The 16,630-nt window shown below is 53.2% G+C and overlaps 3 protein-coding genes, 1 long non-coding RNA gene and 1 other non-coding gene across 6 annotated transcripts; 2 read left to right on the top strand and 3 right to left on the bottom strand.

Annotated features, from left to right (window-relative positions):
* Positions 1 to 412: 412 nt before the first annotated feature.
* Positions 413 to 1,955, bottom strand: LOC133625196 (uncharacterized). 2 transcript variants are annotated; one of them, XR_009818500.1, is made up of 2 exons: positions 1,052 to 1,955; positions 413 to 673 (listed from the first exon to the last, which is right to left on the bottom strand). It is a non-coding gene; the product is annotated as an uncharacterized LOC133625196 (long non-coding RNA). The 2 variants fall into 2 exon arrangements; XR_009818501.1 differs by lacking the exon at positions 1,052 to 1,955 and adding an exon at positions 946 to 1,045.
* Positions 777 to 901, bottom strand: LOC133625253 (small nucleolar RNA ACA64). Its single transcript, XR_009818567.1, has one exon. It is a non-coding gene; the product is annotated as a small nucleolar RNA ACA64 (small nucleolar RNA).
* On the top strand, positions 1,312 to 4,577 carry RPS2 (ribosomal protein S2). The gene is made up of 7 exons (XM_010208485.2): positions 1,312 to 1,642; positions 1,844 to 1,933; positions 2,369 to 2,476; positions 3,045 to 3,218; positions 3,422 to 3,581; positions 4,021 to 4,112; positions 4,454 to 4,577. Exons 1-7 carry the CDS (start codon positions 1,487 to 1,489, stop codon positions 4,532 to 4,534), a joined length of 861 nt encoding a protein of 286 aa, XP_010206787.2. The 5' UTR covers positions 1,312 to 1,486; the 3' UTR covers positions 4,535 to 4,577.
* A 437-nt stretch (positions 4,578 to 5,014) lies between these two features.
* NDUFB10 (NADH:ubiquinone oxidoreductase subunit B10) lies at positions 5,015 to 6,670 on the bottom strand. The gene is made up of 4 exons (XM_061993138.1): positions 6,458 to 6,670; positions 5,886 to 6,024; positions 5,444 to 5,583; positions 5,015 to 5,220 (listed from the first exon to the last, which is right to left on the bottom strand). Exons 1-4 carry the CDS (start codon positions 6,603 to 6,605, stop codon positions 5,114 to 5,116), a joined length of 534 nt encoding a protein of 177 aa, XP_061849122.1. The 5' UTR covers positions 6,606 to 6,670; the 3' UTR covers positions 5,015 to 5,113.
* A 1,684-nt stretch (positions 6,671 to 8,354) lies between these two features.
* RPL3L (ribosomal protein L3 like) lies at positions 8,355 to 16,316 on the top strand. Its single transcript, XM_010203722.2, has 9 exons — positions 8,355 to 8,535; positions 9,255 to 9,423; positions 10,303 to 10,438; positions 11,544 to 11,730; positions 12,714 to 12,874; positions 13,139 to 13,240; positions 13,799 to 13,894; positions 14,754 to 14,873; positions 16,252 to 16,316. The coding sequence occupies exons 1-9, from the start codon at positions 8,496 to 8,498 to the stop codon at positions 16,306 to 16,308; spliced, it is 1,068 nt and encodes a 355-aa protein (XP_010202024.2). The 5' UTR covers positions 8,355 to 8,495; the 3' UTR covers positions 16,309 to 16,316.
* Positions 16,317 to 16,630: the final 314 nt, after the last annotated feature.

The following is a 16,630-nucleotide window of genomic DNA, read 5'->3' as shown; positions in this document are numbered from 1 at the left end:
GTCAAGATACCTCTTCAACCACCACTAGGAACCACCAGAGACCATCAAAGAAACCCATGGAAATCCACTGCAGACCGAAGCCACAAGTGAAAAAAGTATGTAAATACAATAATTAGCTCCAGGAAATGGTTTGCATCTGTCTGGCAAGTCTAATGCGTATGTATGTAACAGGGTATATAAGCTTTGTTCAATCCAGCATGCAGGATGCACGTGGAGCAATCCATCCATCCCACATTGCAGTGAAGAATGCCTGCTTTCCAAAACGCCAAAATAGAGTTGAAATTTTATTAGACTAGCTTTTACAGTAACACAAGGCATTGTTTTACAGCAGAGCACTCCCCTCCCCACCCCCACCTCAGCCATGGGAAAAGTGGGACTTTTAGACACCAGGAATGACAGTAACTCCACAAGCTTTCAAGTAATTAATCTTTTATTGCATATTAAAACACACAGCTGAAGAATTCTGAAGCGTCGCAGCGTTCCTTTGACTTCACAGGGCTCACCTGCACAAGCAGCAAAGAGGAAGGAGTTGCGAGGAAGGTATGAGATGAGCACATGGTGCCCACGTGCTGCGATACCTCTTTCTCGGCAGGACAGAGCCGAGCTCCGCAGCACTGGTGGGACGGGTCCGTCTGCCTCTGGAGGCCGAGTGCGCCCGCGCAGTGCTCGGCACCTACTTGCAGAAGGAAAAGCAACTCTCAGCAACAGCCCTCTCTTCAGCATGCGTTATGCACACAGCTCCGCCCCCCCCCCCCCCCATACTTCGTCAGTACTGGCATTATGGGAACATGGGTTTCACTGCCCACGCATACCCGTGGGCAATAAGCTTAATGTTCCCTATGCTGTCGGCACAGTTATCTCACCAGGGGCCACAGCAGGCCCCGAGTGATTTTCAGACCGCGCCTTAAGCGCCCACAGATTAAGAGGTTTTCCCAGGGCACTCACAGAACATCAGCCCCCGCCTCCCCTTTGGTTTCAAAGCGGAAAGGGTACACAAAGCGACAGGCAGCACAGCGCAGACACACAGCACAAAACCGACGCCCGCACGTACCTCAGCCGCACCTCGACTGAGTCCCGCGCGCGTGCGCGCCCCCTTTATGGCGGCGGCCCGCGCGTGCGCCAGACTGGCGCGTGCGCACGGGTCGCCGATGGGATCCCCGCGCCCTGTGTAACCGCGCAAAAGGCGCCGCTCTGCGCTGCAGAGTATACTGTATTCAGCGCGCGGGGCCGGCGCCACCGAGCGGTGCTCTCGCGAGACCTCCGTGGACTATAAATAGAAAGCGGCGCGGCTGCGTGGCCTTCTACTCTGAGAGATCACGTAAGCTATGGCAGACGGGAGCGATGGTGGTGGCGGCGGTGCGGCGCGGCCCGCGGGCCATCCGCTCCCATCGGGGCCACCGGCGCCGCGGAGACGTGCGGGGTCCCGCCGGGGTGGTGCGGTGGTGATGGTGTCCCGGCTACCGCGCTTTTTTTCCTGTTGCAGCAAATGGCGGACGACGCCGGTGCTGCGGGAGGTGCGGGAGCGGCCCGAGGAGGCTTCCGCGGCGGTTTCGGGACCGGGCTGCGGGGCCGCGGGCGTGGCCGCGGTAGGGGCCGAGGGAGAGGCCGCGGAGCTCGTGGAGGCAAGGCCGAAGATAAGGAAGTAAGTGGTTCCGGGGTCGGAGCGGGGTCTGTGGGGCTGTGAGGGGCCAGCCAGGGTGGTGAGGATCGCGGCGGAGCTGGGCTCTGCGAGCCCGGCCGCATCTGTTGCCGTCCTGAAAGCTGGAGCAGAAAGGCAGGCAGTTACCCCGGGTGCCGATAGCTTGTGCTGCCGCTGACCCTTTCCCACGGATTTCTTTCCTAGTGGATTCCTGTCACCAAGCTTGGCCGTCTGGTCAAGGATATGAAGATCAAGTCGCTTGAGGAGATCTATCTCTTCTCACTGCCGATCAAGGTAAGCTTCTGTCACTGTTCAGGTGGTGTGCTGAAGAATCTTAACCCGACCTATGGCGTTCCTAGCCATTGCTGTGTTTGATGTTTGGGATGCTCAGGTTAAGTGTGTTTGAGTGAAAGACGTCAGGCAACAGACGCTGAGGACTAATGCAGTTGCTCGCAGTGAAGCGTGGTAGAATGTGTGTTGTATTCTGCCTCATGGGGTGATGACAGCATGTTATTGAGTGTTTTCATAGCAGTTTTGTCCAGGGATGGGGAAGAAATTAGCTTGTTATTTAGCAAGCTAAAATACACTTTACACGTGCAGAATTTAGTATAGTTAAATACTGCCTGTTGCTTAAAATGTCTATAGGATTGCTGAGCTTGAATTGGAGAAGCCTTTCCTATCTGTGTTAGGTTTAGTAGCCATGTGTGACTAAATTATTGACTTTTGCAGGAGTCTGAGATCATTGATTTCTTCCTGGGGTCTTCTCTGAAAGATGAGGTTTTGAAGATCATGCCTGTCCAGAAGCAGACTCGTGCTGGGCAGCGTACCAGGTTTAAGGTAGCCTTTTGCTTCTGTTTTCTCACATTGAAAACTTTGCATGTGTAAGTGTTTTGCCACAGAGATCTGCTTGTGTGTATTATGAAATTATCAGTTTAAGTTTAAAACCTCAGGAATATCTTGAAATATTATTTGAAACAGCCCTAGCAGAAGGTGAAATGGGACTTGTGCGGTGATGTTGGCGTTTCAGGAGCTGTGGTACACACGTAAGCCTGAATTGTCATGAGGGAATGCTGTTTAAAGATAATTGGGGCTTTTGATTAGCGTGAGGGGGGTTGACTAGGTGATCTCTAAAGATCCCTTCCAACCTCTACAATTCTATGATTCTATGAGGTTGTAGTAGGGAACTGAATCTCAGTTCTTCAACCTTCTCTGTGTTTGAAGGATCAGCCTCTTGAACTGTGAGCTGGGCAAGTTTCAGGCAGTGTCCTGATTTGTCCTTGGGGTGGGCTGTGAGTGCTGACTGCTGAGCACACACCTTGGCAAGAGACCCCAATGGCTTGTGTTCTGCTGAGAGTGTGTTCCTGTGCAGCATGGCCACCACCAGACTCTTCTCTTTGCATCCTAGGCTTTTGTTGCTATTGGGGACTACAACGGCCACGTTGGTCTTGGTGTTAAATGCTCCAAAGAAGTTGCTACTGCCATCCGTGGGGCAATCATTTTGGCCAAATTATCCATTGTGCCTGTACGACGAGGTTACTGGGGGAACAAGATCGGCAAGCCCCACACTGTGCCCTGCAAGGTGAGCTGGGCTGGCCAGACCTGCCCCTGGGGACGGTGCTATGCTGTATGAGGGGTTTGGTGCCGTAACTAAGCGTTGGGCTTCCTGTGGGAATGGTGCTGTGGTGTGAGGCATTTGGTGCTGTAACCAGCGCTGGGCAGCCGGTGGGGATGGTGCTGTGCTGTGTGAGGGGTTTGGTGCTGTAACCAGCTGTGTTTGTCTAGGTCACTGGCCGCTGTGGCTCTGTCCTGGTGCGCCTGATCCCGGCCCCCCGTGGGACAGGCATCGTGTCTGCCCCTGTGCCCAAGAAGCTGCTGATGATGGCTGGCATCGATGACTGTTACACCTCGGCCAGGGGCTGCACTGCCACCCTTGGCAACTTTGGTAAGATTCAGGGGGTTTTTATGTTGTCACTTAGCTGCATTGCCAGTTTTGTCACTGATATACCCATTTCTCTAGGATTTTTTTAATCTCTGTCCAAAGGCTTTGAGCGGTCATGCAGAAGCAGAAGTATTCTGCTGATACTATTCACAGTGAGGACTAGCCCTGCTGTACATGATCCCAAAAGTTGATGACGAGAAGTTGTCTTTTTACATATGCGTTGATGTTACAATCTCCCAATCTGCGCGATTGCACTTGTCTGAAGTAGTGTAATTGTCGTAACTGGAGAGAGAAAGAAACTCGAGTTTTGTGTGGTTATCAGAGAGACCCTGCTGTGGTCTCCCTGTGCCTGCCCAGAACCCACACTGCTGGAGCTGCTTGGGTGGGTACTCGAGCAGGCTTCTCTGTCACCCTGATGTCAACCTTTGACTTCTGTCCATAGCTAAAGCCACCTTCGATGCCATCTCCAAAACCTACAGTTACCTGACACCCGATCTCTGGAAAGAGACTGTGTTCACCAAGTCTCCTTACCAGGTAAGAGTCTTTCTGCATCTCCAGCCTGAACTTTACCCTTCCTCAAAGGTGAGATGCTTTGTCCTCAAGAACTTGCAGTCTAAAAGTGGGAGGGCAGAGTTGCAGTCGGAGCTGACTGCCAGGTATTGGGGTTTTTTCCAGCATGCATCATGGGTGATCATGCAGCTTTGAGGAACACTTGAAAAATGGCATTGTGGACAAAGGAAATGGCAAAGTTTTGAAATATTAAGTAAAATATTAATATCTGTGAACCACTCTCTTCTCCATTTACGCACCTCATTGAAAAGGGAGCCTGTGGTAATGGCTTAAGAAGATAAAATGCTGTTTGTTTTTTTCTGCAGGAGTTCACTGATCACCTGGCGAAGACTCACACCAGAGTCTCAGTGCAGAGGACCCAGGCAGCTGCTGTGGCAACCACTTAGGCAGGTTTTTTGTACCTGACAATAAAGCCATCAGTGAATGAGACATTGTGATGGGTTTGAGGGGATGGTTGATGTGTTGGGCAGGTGGCTTAAATCCCTGATGGGGATTAGAGCAGGTTCTCCTTTGTGGGCCAGAGCCCCAAAGTCTTTTGAATGAAATAGTTTGCTATGTTAGGCTGCTCCTCTTTGATCATGTATTTACTAATCCTGAATGGGGCCTTGAAGCAGCTCTGAAGATTGTGCTGTCCTACAGCCAGTCATCTGGACCCTTAAGGAAGTGGGTGGCATGAGGGGCTGGGATTTTCTGCTGAGACTGGGTAGAAGCAACACGGTGTTTGTTTTTTTTATGGGGATTTGGGAGAGTTCTGGACTGGAAATCTCAGCAGAGGCAGCCAGGGCTGTGACCAGTTTGGAAGACAAATACAGAGCTGAGAAAGAATCATGCCACTGTGCAGATCCCATCAAAGAATGAGTCTAGGCTCCAGTTGCCCTGCACCTTTATTTAGAGGCAACAGTGTCAAAGATGTGACATGCAGCACCCACTACCAGCACCAGGGAGGGAGGTGCAACCAGATGGATCTACTCAGATGCCTCTGCCTTTGCTTTTGCATTCCTCTCCTCCATCATCCTCTGCTTCTGCTTCATCAAGCATGTCCTTGCGTTTCCATGGACACCAAGATCACCATCTAAAAGGAAAGGAAATGTCTGAAAGGTGCCCCTAGCAGCTAAAAGAAACAAGCCTCTGTTTTGTGATCTGATCTAGGTGGACCTGCTTCAGCAGGAGGCTGGGCTGCATGACCTCTAAAGGTCCCTTCCAACCCTACCATTCTGTGATTCATGATTCCAACAGCCCCTGGTCCCCGAGTGCCATTGTGGCTGTGGTGGAGGCACAGCCCATGCCATACTCACATCTGTCCTGGTAGGCCTTGGTGACCTGTGCCAGCTGCTCCACCTCCTTGGCGCAGTTCTGGAGGTAGTTGGGTCCCTCCCTTTGCTCGCAGGCACGCAGCCTTTCCCGGATTATCTCCACGATTTCCGTATCAACCATCCTGCAGGAAGGATGACAGGAGCTGAGGCACGGGGTGATGGAGCTGTGGGGAGGGGCAGCACCAGGCAGCAGGATGCTGGTCTGTCCTGGAGCAGTGCTGCAGGGATCAGGCCTGTGGGATGTGTCCTCATGCCACCCTACTTAGCTCAGGTGCGCTGCTAGGGACAGCAGGACTGGGGAACAGGTGCGCTGGGGAGGCAGGCAAGAGGTGCTTCCTCAAAGGCCCAAACCACCAAAGAGCTGTGAGCTCCTTCCAGCCAGCTGCTGTGGTTCCAGAGCAGTGTGCTCTGCTGGCAGCCATACCTGTCCCGCCGCCACTGCGCTTCGGCCTCAAAGAAGCAAAGGTAGTCACCCTCCATACACTCGCTCAGGTAAGGCACACGACGGAACTTCTGGTGGTAGTAATAGAACTTGTTCTTGGACTGCTGGCGCTCGATCCACTCTGTGGGGACAGCCTGAGGTCAGGCACCCCGGCCACAGCTGGCCAGGGGGCCCGTGTTCCTGGCCCCTGTGTGCCCGTCAGCCCGTCTGTGCACGGTTCTTGTCTATATCCGTGTGCCTGTATCTGTGCGGTGTCCCTGTCTGCATCCCTGTGTCCATGTCCCACTGGCCGTGCAGTGTTCCTGTCCCCACATCCCGCTGTCCGTGCAGGACTCCCGTCTGTGTCCCCGTCCCCGCGTCCCAGTGCCCTCGCGTGTCCCATATCAGGCCGTGCCTGTCGCGATGACCGCGTCCCTGTGCCTCTGTCCCTGTGTGCCCCCGCCTCGCTGCCCGCTCGCCGGGCCGGGCCCAGGCCCGGCTCCCGCAGCCGCCGCGGACCGGCGCCGATGAGGGAGACGGCGGCGGGCGCGGGGAGGGGTTCGGCCCGCCTGTACCTCGGACGAAGGTGACTGGGGCGTCGATCACATAGTTGAAGACGGTCTGGAAGAAGGTGACGGGGTTGGGCACCGACGTGAGTCTGTCAGAGACGGGGGTGCGGGTCGGCGGCACCTTGTACACGTCCCAGTCCTTGTCCTCCGGCATGGCGGCGGCGGGCCCGGCGGGCGATGCGGGAAAGATGGCGGCGCCCGGCGGGGGACGCCGGGGTCGGCCGCGCCCTCTCGGCTGTGCGCGGGGCATGCTGGGAGATGTAGTCCCCGCTGCTGGACCTTTCGGCGCTGCTCCAGCTCGAACAGCAAAGTCTTCCTTCCCCGGGCTGATGGAGGGATTCTTATCCTGTCTGCACCCAGAGCAGCCAGCCGCTCCGTGCTTGGCGTGCCCGGGGTGGGTGTTGGCAGCCCCGGGTGTGCACGCTGCCCTGTTGGGAAGCTCTCCTAGTTGATGGAATTGTAGAGTCATACGGTCGCTTTGGTTTGAAAAGACTTTTCAAATGATCGAGTCCATCCACTAACCTCACACTGCTGAGCCCACCTTTAGCCCATGTGCCTCAGCAACTCATCCACGCCTCTTCTGAGTATCTCCAGGGGTGGGGACTCCACCACCTGCCTGGGCAGCCTGTGCCAGTGTCCAACAACCCTTCAGCTCTTCCCAGTCACTGATCTAAACCTCCCCTGGCACAACTTCAGGGCGTTTCCTCTTGTCTTGTCACTTGTTACTTGGGAGAAGAGACTGACCCTCACCTTGCTACAGCCTCCCTTCAGGTAGTTGCTGCCATTCACATTCAAGTTGTTTAGGAGTCTGAAGTGTAAACTGAGACACAGACGACTGACCTTTACGACACCACAACTGTTACGTTGAACCTGCCAGCTTGGCCAAGTACGAAATGAATATATCAGCGAGTGAAGCTAGGAGCTAAATTTGTGTCTTCGTACCGATAACTATCTTAAGTATTAGGCTGGGGAGGCACTTACTGACAGCCTCTTTCTGCGGCTGACCTGGGCTGAAGACGTCCCATGGTTTGTAAAGCTTGGCTCTGCTGCATTTTGATTCTGTGCAGAGGGACAGTGAGCAGGGCTTACCGGTGATGGTAGTGTGTCTGGAATGAGCTCAAACTCAACATAGCTCCGTTTGGGCTAGAAAATAAGCTTGGTTGAAACTACAACCAGGTGCCGGGACTGATCTTAGCATGGATGCAGTAGCGCTGGATGTAGCTCTAACCCTTCACTGCTTGTGCTGTTCCCAGTTCCCCTGCCTTTGAAGCTGATTGTGTGAGAACTTGTCCATATCTCTAAAGCACTGTTGCTTTCTCCCTGCCTGCCTCAGCATGACTTTGCAATTGGGGTATGTATATATAGCTCTTCTAATTTGGTCTTCAAGGTGCGTCTTTAACCTGAGCATATTCTTATTACTGAATCCTTTGGGCATCCTTTCCCGTTTCTTCTGATCATTAGCTGTGCTTGTTTGGTGCCATTTGCCTTGATGACTCGAAGCCCATGAATTCTGAGCAGGCCCTTTTAGTGCCACAGAATACAAAATTAATCATTATAATTAACATCATAGAAGGGCAGACCTATTAAAGAACACATTTCTCCTTCAAAGTCCTTGAGCAGAAGGAAGGAGATCATGTTCAAGGCGTTTTTTTTACTTAATCAGCATCATTTGTCCCGAAACATACTAAATTTTTCCATGCACATGATGGAAGGTTGAACAAAATCCAATGCTGTTGTGGGTTCTTTTTCTCATGTTAGAATTGAGGAAGAGCCCAGAATCCCTCCAGTATTCACTGATGTTTAAGGGGAGACTTCTCATTGTGTTTTGTGTCCTGGCATCTTTTAGGACCCAAAAGTGACGCTGATCTTTTTTTGTTCTTCCTCTCTGTAGTCTCACCGCAAGTTCTCTGCTCCCAGACATGGCCACCTGGGCTTCCTCCCCCACAAGAGAAGCCGTCGCCACCGAGGGAAGGTGAAGACGTGGCCTAAGGATGATCCTAGCAAACCAGTCCACCTGACAGCTTTCCTGGGCTACAAAGCTGGCATGACACACACTGTGCGGGAGGTGCACAGGCCCGGGCTCAGTAAGGCTTGGCTGGTGATCTGTGTCCAGGAGGGAAATGAGGGAACAGAAGTGTTGGTGGGAAAAGCAGCTCCTGGGAATGGGTGGCAGAACATGTAGCTCTCAGGCCATCTCCTGTAACACTGTCCAGATGTTGTACGGCCAAAGGCCACCTCATGGCCAGCGTGAGCTGAGACGGGGAGTTGCTGGGGAATGCCCACACTGGTATGGTGACTGGTGGTTTGTTGGCAGAAGGACCCTGCAAGGTAACCACCTGACAAATCCTGAGCTTGAAACATCTTGCTAGGGAAATTTATAACGCTACCCTCTGAGAAGCCCACAGGATTGGAGCCAAACTCCAGGGCAGAAACCATCCAGTGCACTACATCTCCCAGCCTGGGGCTCGGGTGTTAAGGTGTGCTGGCCCACAGAGTTTAACCTGTTCAGCGTCTGGGGATCTGCCTTGTGTGGCCCTCCAGCAGGTGGGAGATCGTAGAACCATAGAATTTGAGAAGACCTTTAAGCTCATCAAGTCCAACTCCTCACCTCACACTGCCAAGCCTACCACTAACCCACGTCCCTCAGCACCTCAGCTACATGGGCCTGGATGGAAGGGCCCAGGCTGGCTGTGAGAGCAGGGTGACCTTGCCCTCAGCACGCTGCTTGCTCACCATGAATGGCTTCAGGGAATAACCCGATCCTAGATGATGCTGAGGACCATTTCCCTTTACTATCTTGCAGAGACCTCCAAAAGGGAGGAAGTGGAGGCCGTGACCATCATTGAGACACCCCCGATGGTGGTGGTGGGGGTTGTGGGGTACATAGAAACACCAAAGGGCTTGAGGAATTTCAAGACTGTTTTTGCTGAGCACATCAGTGACGAGTGCAGACGGCGCTTCTACAAGAACTGGTACGTGCCTCTGGGGCTGGGGAGGGTCGCTGGGGCAGGGCAGGACGGGAGGGAGTCCCTCACAGGCCTTCCTGTGCAAACAGCTCAGCTACTGGCAGCTGGCTCTGGAGTGGAGTGAAACTGCTATTTATTTAGTCATGCACAGAGATACTGCAAACAGCTTGATGCTGGGAATCAGCATATGTGTATGTAAATTTATTCTAATAGTTGAACTAAGTTAGCTCTCTCCACGGTATCATATGGCAACATGTGCTTGCAGGTTCCTTCTCCTTTGTGTAGGTCGAGCTCATCTACTCTCCATTAAATTGGAATCCTTGAGCTGCAGCACCAAATGAAGGGAGTAAAAGCAGATTTGTCTTGGGGAAAAAAGGGTACAGAATGTGACCCCTGGCCCCTGTAAACATCAACACCCCAAATCCCACACCAGCAGAGAGGAAAATGGAAACATGAATTTCATAACCACGGGAATCGTGTCTCTTGCAAAAGTGCTGTTGAGATCCTCCCACCACATGTCTCTGATCTCTGTCGGAGCCTGTTTTCTCCTTTCTCTGCTTAGCTCTGAGTTTGTGCCTATATTTTGATGGCTCTGAGCCAGTCAGTGGGAGACAACTGGATTCATGCAAACTTTCCTCATGCAAAAAGGTTTGAATTGCCTGCCCTTTTCACAGCTCGTTATTCACTTACCTCTTCCCACCTCAAAGCCCAGTGTGCTGGCCCCTACCATCGGGTGAGGTTCAGGTATCCACAGGCACCTTGTGCCTCCTGGGAAGTGCCTGGCAAGGGGATCTGTGTCCCTGCGCTGGGCTGCCTCAGGGCACAGCCAAGTGCAGAAGCACCTCACTGTTCAGCTCTGCTGGATGTTCAACACTTTTGTCGTAGGCACAAGAGCAAGAAGAAGGCGTTCACCAAGTACTGCAAAAAATGGCAGGATGAGGATGGCAAAAGGCAGCTGGAGAAGGATTTTGCAGCCATGAAGAAGTACTGCAAGGTCATCCGTGTCATTATGCACACACAGGTCAGAGCCTCACCCTCTGGGATGGGTGGGCAAGGGAAGCTCAGGGTCTCCTTCAGCTCCGGAGCGTGGTGTCGGCCTGGAGCTGGGGTCAGGGCAGGGTCTTGGTGGGGTCTCAGGAGGCTGAGCAGACAGACAGGGATCGATCAGAGGGTGCAGGACAGGACTGACCCTTCCAGCTGCCTCCCAACAGCAGCCCTGTCCCTCTGAGCTGGGGAATGCTGCAGGGAGCTGTGGCTTGGGCATGCTGGGGAGCTCACATGGCTGGTGGAGCAGAGCAGACTGCTCAGAGCCTTAGCAGGTGGCGAGCCCTGTGACAGCAAGGGACCATAAGCCTCATGATCACCTCAAATTAGCAACTGGTGTCAAATGTTTTGGGCAGAACTAACTCACAGGCAGGCACAGTTGTGCCAGATGCTGATTGCTGGATACACAGGGTCTATTTTCATGCTGATCCCTGGAATTAACGGCTGCACTGGAGCCTGGGGAAGATCCAAGCTGGCTCAAGGCTTCTCTTGTTGCTGGCACTGACCTTCAGAAAACATCCCACTGTGGCGATTTGTCAGGGGCTTTGCAAGGGAACCTGGGACTTGGAGAGGGCAGAGGCATCTCTTGGTGGGAACCAGAAATAACTGCTCAGTCTGAAAGCGAAGTGGGGCAGGACCAAACGAGAGGCACTGACTCTGGGTTGGAGCACAGAACTGCATCCTGGCTGCTCGCACCTCAGATGGTGCTCTGGTGACGGGCTCCTCTGGGACATTTACATGGCTATTACTGCTACGCTTAAATCTTGAGGTAGGATGAGATTGGCCTGTTCCTGTGCTCCCTGGAGAGAGGGTGTGCATCAGCTTCTGCCTGGAATAGGAGCACTGGGAGATGAGATGGTTGGGTGCAAGGACAAGGAGCTGGCCAAGAGATCTGTAGGCATGCTGGCCCAGGTGACTGGCTGTTATGAAAGGGGTTGGCAAGGCGGTAGGGAGGGGTGGTAAAGAGCAGGCCCTGCTCACCTCTCCACCCCTCACAAGTCGCAGGTGATGCAGCCTTGCGTGCATGTCCATGTCTGTGGGGCAAGGGGCAATATTTTGCCCTAATTCACTGACTAATGCAGATGAAGCTGCTCCCTCTGCGTCAGAAGAAGGCTCACGTGATGGAGATCCAGCTGAACGGTGGGACAGTGGCTGACAAGGTGGACTGGGTCCGTGAGAGGCTGGAGAAGCAGATCCCTGTGCACAGCGTCTTCAGCCAGAACGAGATGATTGATGTAATTGGTGTGACCAAGGGGCACGGGATGAAAGGTACAGAGCAGGGAGACACTTGCCAGGGGCTTGATTCTGTCCTTTTCATATGGCACTGCCCATGAGGTGGTGCTGGGGAAGAGGAGTGTTAGCCATGCTGAGAACTCACCAAGTTATTGCACACAGAGTAGCAAAGAACCTCTGAACCTCAGCCACCACATTCAGTTCCACTGTAGCACAGCTTGGTGTCCTTAACCTCAGAATCACAGAATGGTGGGGGTTGGAAAGGGCCTTTACAGGTCATCTAGTCCAACTCCCCTACCAAAGCAGGTTCACCTGGATCGAGTCACACAGGAATTTATCCAGGCAGCTCTTGAAACCCTCCAGAGGAGGAGCCTCCACACCCTCCCTGGGCAGCCTGTGCCAGGGCTCCCTCACCTGAACAGTAAAACAGTTTTTTCTTATGTTTAGATGGAACTTTTTGTGTTCCAGCTTCTTTCCATTACCCCTTGTCCTGTCACTGGATACAACAGAAAAAAAAACGATGCCTCAACCTCCTGACATCCACCATTCAGGCATTTGTAAATATTAATGAGACCCCCCCCTCAGTCTCCTCCAGACTAAACAGCCCCAGATCTTGCAGCCTTTCCTTTTAGGAAAGATGCTCTGGTCCCCCGATCATCTTAGTGGCCAAAAGTAAAGACCATGCTGTCTGTAGTGACCAGAGTCCTCCCAGGAGGCTCCATGAGCACCTAAAGCTGTTGTACTTCTGGCAAACCCCACATGTGTGGCGGTGTGAGTGTTTCTGTGCGTGTGCGGGGATGTGCTCGGCAGGAACCTATCGCGGTCGGAGCAGATCCATGGGAAGTGAGAACAGCTCTGTGCTCTGTCCTCTCACGGCAGTGACAGCTCTTGGGCTCCTTCCAATGTGGTGTCTCCTGCGAGCTGCAGAGGAATGCCGAGGCTCTCCCCTCCCTAGTGCTCAGACACCAGCCCTGAATCTCCCTGGTGTTCTCACCTGCTCTGTCTGGTCGCACTTGCAGGGGTGACGAGCCGTTGGCACACCAAGAAGCTCCCCAGGAAGACACACAAGGGCTTGCGCAAAGTTGCCTGCATCGGAGCCTGGCACCCGGCCCGGGTGGGCTACTCCATCGCTCGAGCTGGACAGAAGGGCTACCACCACCGCACGGAGCTCAACAAGAAGGTACAGCCCAGATGGGCTCCCTCAGAGCTCCACTGCACCTTCCTGCCTCCCCCCTCCTTTCCCTCTTCGTATCGTGGCCTCGATCCCCCGTAGCTTGATGTTTCCCAGAGATCTGCAGCACTGTTCTCCGTGTCTTTCCTGGTGCTTCCTCCCTGCTCATGGGACACATCACGGGGGCACATCTTGGTGAAAAACATGTCATCCCCATGACAGCCCTGGGTGAGGGGGCTGGGAAGGGCCCACCTCCCTTTCCTTTGTCCCCAGATTTACCGCGTTGGCCGTGGGATCCACGTGGAGGATGGCAAAGTGGTGAAGAACAACGCCTCGACGCACTACGATCTCACAGAGAAGACCATTACGCCTCTGGTAAGGGCCAAGGGGGTGACAGGGCTGTGAGTGACTCTGCCTGCAGGAATTTGAGCCAGGGAAGTAATTCCTTGCCTGGAGGCACCTGCATAAGAAACAATTTAAAGGACATTCACTGAAAGAAATGCAGTGATTCCTTTCCTCATGTTTTGGACATGGAAAATCATCTCTGTGAGGTGGTTTTTAGGCCCATTGGCAGACCCGAACATTTGACTTTGAGCTGATAGCTTGGGGAGGAACGGAGAACTTTGTTTAAGCAGAAAAACGAGTATAAATTACATCAAAAATCTCATACTTAACACATAAATGTTTGTTACTTGGTTTTAAAAAATCACTTTTGCTTATTAAAAGCTGTTAACTGGTGGGTCTGGTCGGCTCTGCTCTCCCTTCACCCACATCCTCCGGGGAAGGAAGCGGGGTTACTGGTTCCCCAGCTCGTGTGGGGTGCTCCTTAGCTGGAATCATGCAGTTGGTGTGGCTGAGAGGCGCTGGTGGTGCTGAGCAGGTGACACGCTCCCATCCAGCCCTCCTGCCTGCCAACCCTCTCTCTCCCTGCAGGGTGGCTTTCCTCACTACGGGGAGGTCAACAACGACTTCCTCATGCTGAAGGGCTGTGTCGTGGGCACCAAGAAGCGTGTGCTCACCCTCCGTAAGGTGAGAGCGTGGTGGCGCTGGGCAGGGACGGCCCATAGCTCTCAACGAATAGATTCACCACATGGAGAATTCAGCTGCACACACATCCAGGGGGACAGCTTGGGCCCTTGGGTCTGTGCAGCAGAGGACATGTGGCACGTGAGCGTGGTGCTCAGTGAGACTATGGGCAGCCAGATGGTCTGTGGCAGCGTGCAGTTGGAGGTGCTCTCTCTGGAGACAGAAGCTGCAAGCCTCTGAGGGCCCAGAAATGGAAGCCTTGGCCATAAACAGATTGTGAGGCAATGAAATGCTCCTTGAAAGACCTGGGGTTGTTCAGCCTGGAGAAGCGAAGGCTGAGAGGGGATCTTATCAGTGCTGATAAATACCTGAAGGGTAGATGTTGAGACAATGGGGACAGTCTTTTTTCTGTGGTGGCCAGCTACAGGACAAGGGGTAACAGGCACAAGCTGGAACATTGGGAGTTCCACTAGAACATGAGGAAAAACTTCTTTGGTGTTCAGATGAGGGAGCCCTGGCACAGGCTGCCCAGGGAGGGTGTGGAGGCTCCTGCTCTGGAGGTTTCCAAACCCACTTGGATGCGTTTCTGTATGATGTGATGGAGGGGAACCTGCTTTGGCAGGGGGTTGGGCTGGATGAGCTCTGAAGGTCCCTTCTAACTCCCACTATTGTGGGATTCTGTGATTCAGAGCTGCTCTGCAATCCAAGGTATCAGCTGCTGCCTGAGCACCACTGTGTTTCTCTTGAGAAGGCAGGTTTTGGTGGAGATACCTGTCTAATGGAGGCACTAAGGACACTTCAGCCCAGATGTCTGGGTTTTCTATAGCAGTAACCTTGATACATCGTGACTCTTCTTTTCCAGTCCCTTCTGGTGCACACAAGCCGCCGCTCTCAGGAAGCCATTGAGCTCAAATTCATTGACACTACTTCCAAGTTTGGCCATGGCCGCTTCCAGACAGCTCAGGAGAAGAGGGCGTTCATGGTGAGTTGTGCTCTGCACCAGCTCCAGCTCCAGGGCTGTGCTCGCAGCTGGGGATGAAGCAACTGTTTGACTCCAACCCAGCAGCTGCTTCTCAGTGTAACAACAGCCACAGGAGCGATCGGGGCCGTCTTGTGTAAAGGACAGGCGTGAAGTCAGTTCACACACACAGGAGATATTATGCTAAGGAAGAACGTGAGGGTTGTGTGAGTGAAACAAGACAACCCATCTAGCAAATAATCTACCATCTGGCCAATCAGTTTCTGTTCACCATGGGATGTGTTTAAACAAGCAGTTCCCTTGGCAAGCACTGTGCTGGACATATGGTCCCTTTCACCCCTAATTGTCCACTTCTTTGATTTGTTTGGAATGGTTTATAACTCGAGTGGTCTTCAGATGAAAAGATTGGGTCAAATTCAGTCACAAATTTGCCATTCTTTTGTCAGGAAGCTTTCAAAAAGGCCAACCACTGTATTTTTCTCTTAAATCTTAGGGGAGGAGGGAAAGGATAATTAAGTAAATCCCAAGCAAGCAAGCAAGCAGGGTTTCTTGAAGAGTTTTGCAGCCTGCAGCAGGCTGCTGCACAAGTCTGTTGTGAAACTGGGGAAGGGTTAAGGCAAGCAGGCCTTTGGCTAGCAGAAATGAAAGAGACAACTGCCTGGATACCACGCAGGCGTAAACCCTGTCTGGATCTGGCCTGTCAGCTAGAAATCCCACGTGAAACCAGCTAAGCCTCCTTAGCCCTGGGGAGGGGGATTGGTGAGGCGGTGCCTTTGCAGAGCTCTTTAGAGGTTAAGCTGATTTCCTTTATCTCGGGAGCTTGTTCTGTGTTGCTGTCACTGCCAGTCATGAGTAGCTCTGACGTGGATCTTAGTGACAGGAGCTGGTTTTGCCTCCTTGCAGCTGTTTTCTTTGCCATTTTCTACTGCAGAGGGAGTTTCCCCCACGTGTACTGCAGACTTAGAGGCACGTAGGTAATTCTTGCCGTCTGCTGCCATAGGACTGACATGGTCTGGGACAACCCCATTTCAGAGGTAGTGGAAACCTCTCTCTCTCTTCTGGGTTGGCTGATGAAACTCTGCACCTTTGGCTGTGGGAGCCTTGCCCCCTCCAGGACTCATACAGCAGCCACTCCACCACGATCACCAGCACCATTCCTGCTCCCCTCCATGTCCCCTGACCACAGGCCAGCAGCTCCTGATTCCAGCAGGGCTGGGGAGGCCCCAGAGTGGCTGGTGAAGGCAGCACGCAGCCCCAGCTGGGGAGCAGAGACCAGGAGCAGCTTGCACAGCAGAAAGGGCCCACGAAGCTGAGATGCAGCCTTGCAGGCCAGGTTTGTCTGCCACTAACACTGAGAGCTTGCCTCTCTGCTCTCTTCCAGGGCCCTCAGAAGAAGCACTTGGTGAAAGGGAAGCCAGGAGCACAGGAAGAGCCGTAAGGACTGAGATCTGCAAGGCCGCATAAATGGGTAGCTTCAATAAAAAGGCTTCAAGCCATGCCTGCTGCCTTGTCTTCCTTCTGAAGGGGAGTCTTGCCTGCATCCAGTGGGCAGCAGCATGTCCTTGAGGCTCCTCAGTAGCTCGGATGAAACAAGTAACAGTTGGGACTGACCCACATGCACAGGGACCGAGGCAGCCAAGTGTCTGCTCTGTCCTGTGGATCCTCCCTTTTCCTTGCTCAGTGAATTTTTTCCTACTGCCTGCATTCACCCAGACCATGGTGAAGGCTCCCCTTCTTCTATTCCAGAGAGCAGAGCAGGT

Source organism: Colius striatus, chromosome 3, assembly GCF_028858725.1.
Source record: "Colius striatus isolate bColStr4 chromosome 3, bColStr4.1.hap1, whole genome shotgun sequence".
Classification (NCBI taxonomy): Eukaryota; Metazoa; Chordata; class Aves; order Coliiformes; family Coliidae; genus Colius; species Colius striatus.
This window is presented reverse-complemented; position numbering and strand designations above follow the sequence as displayed.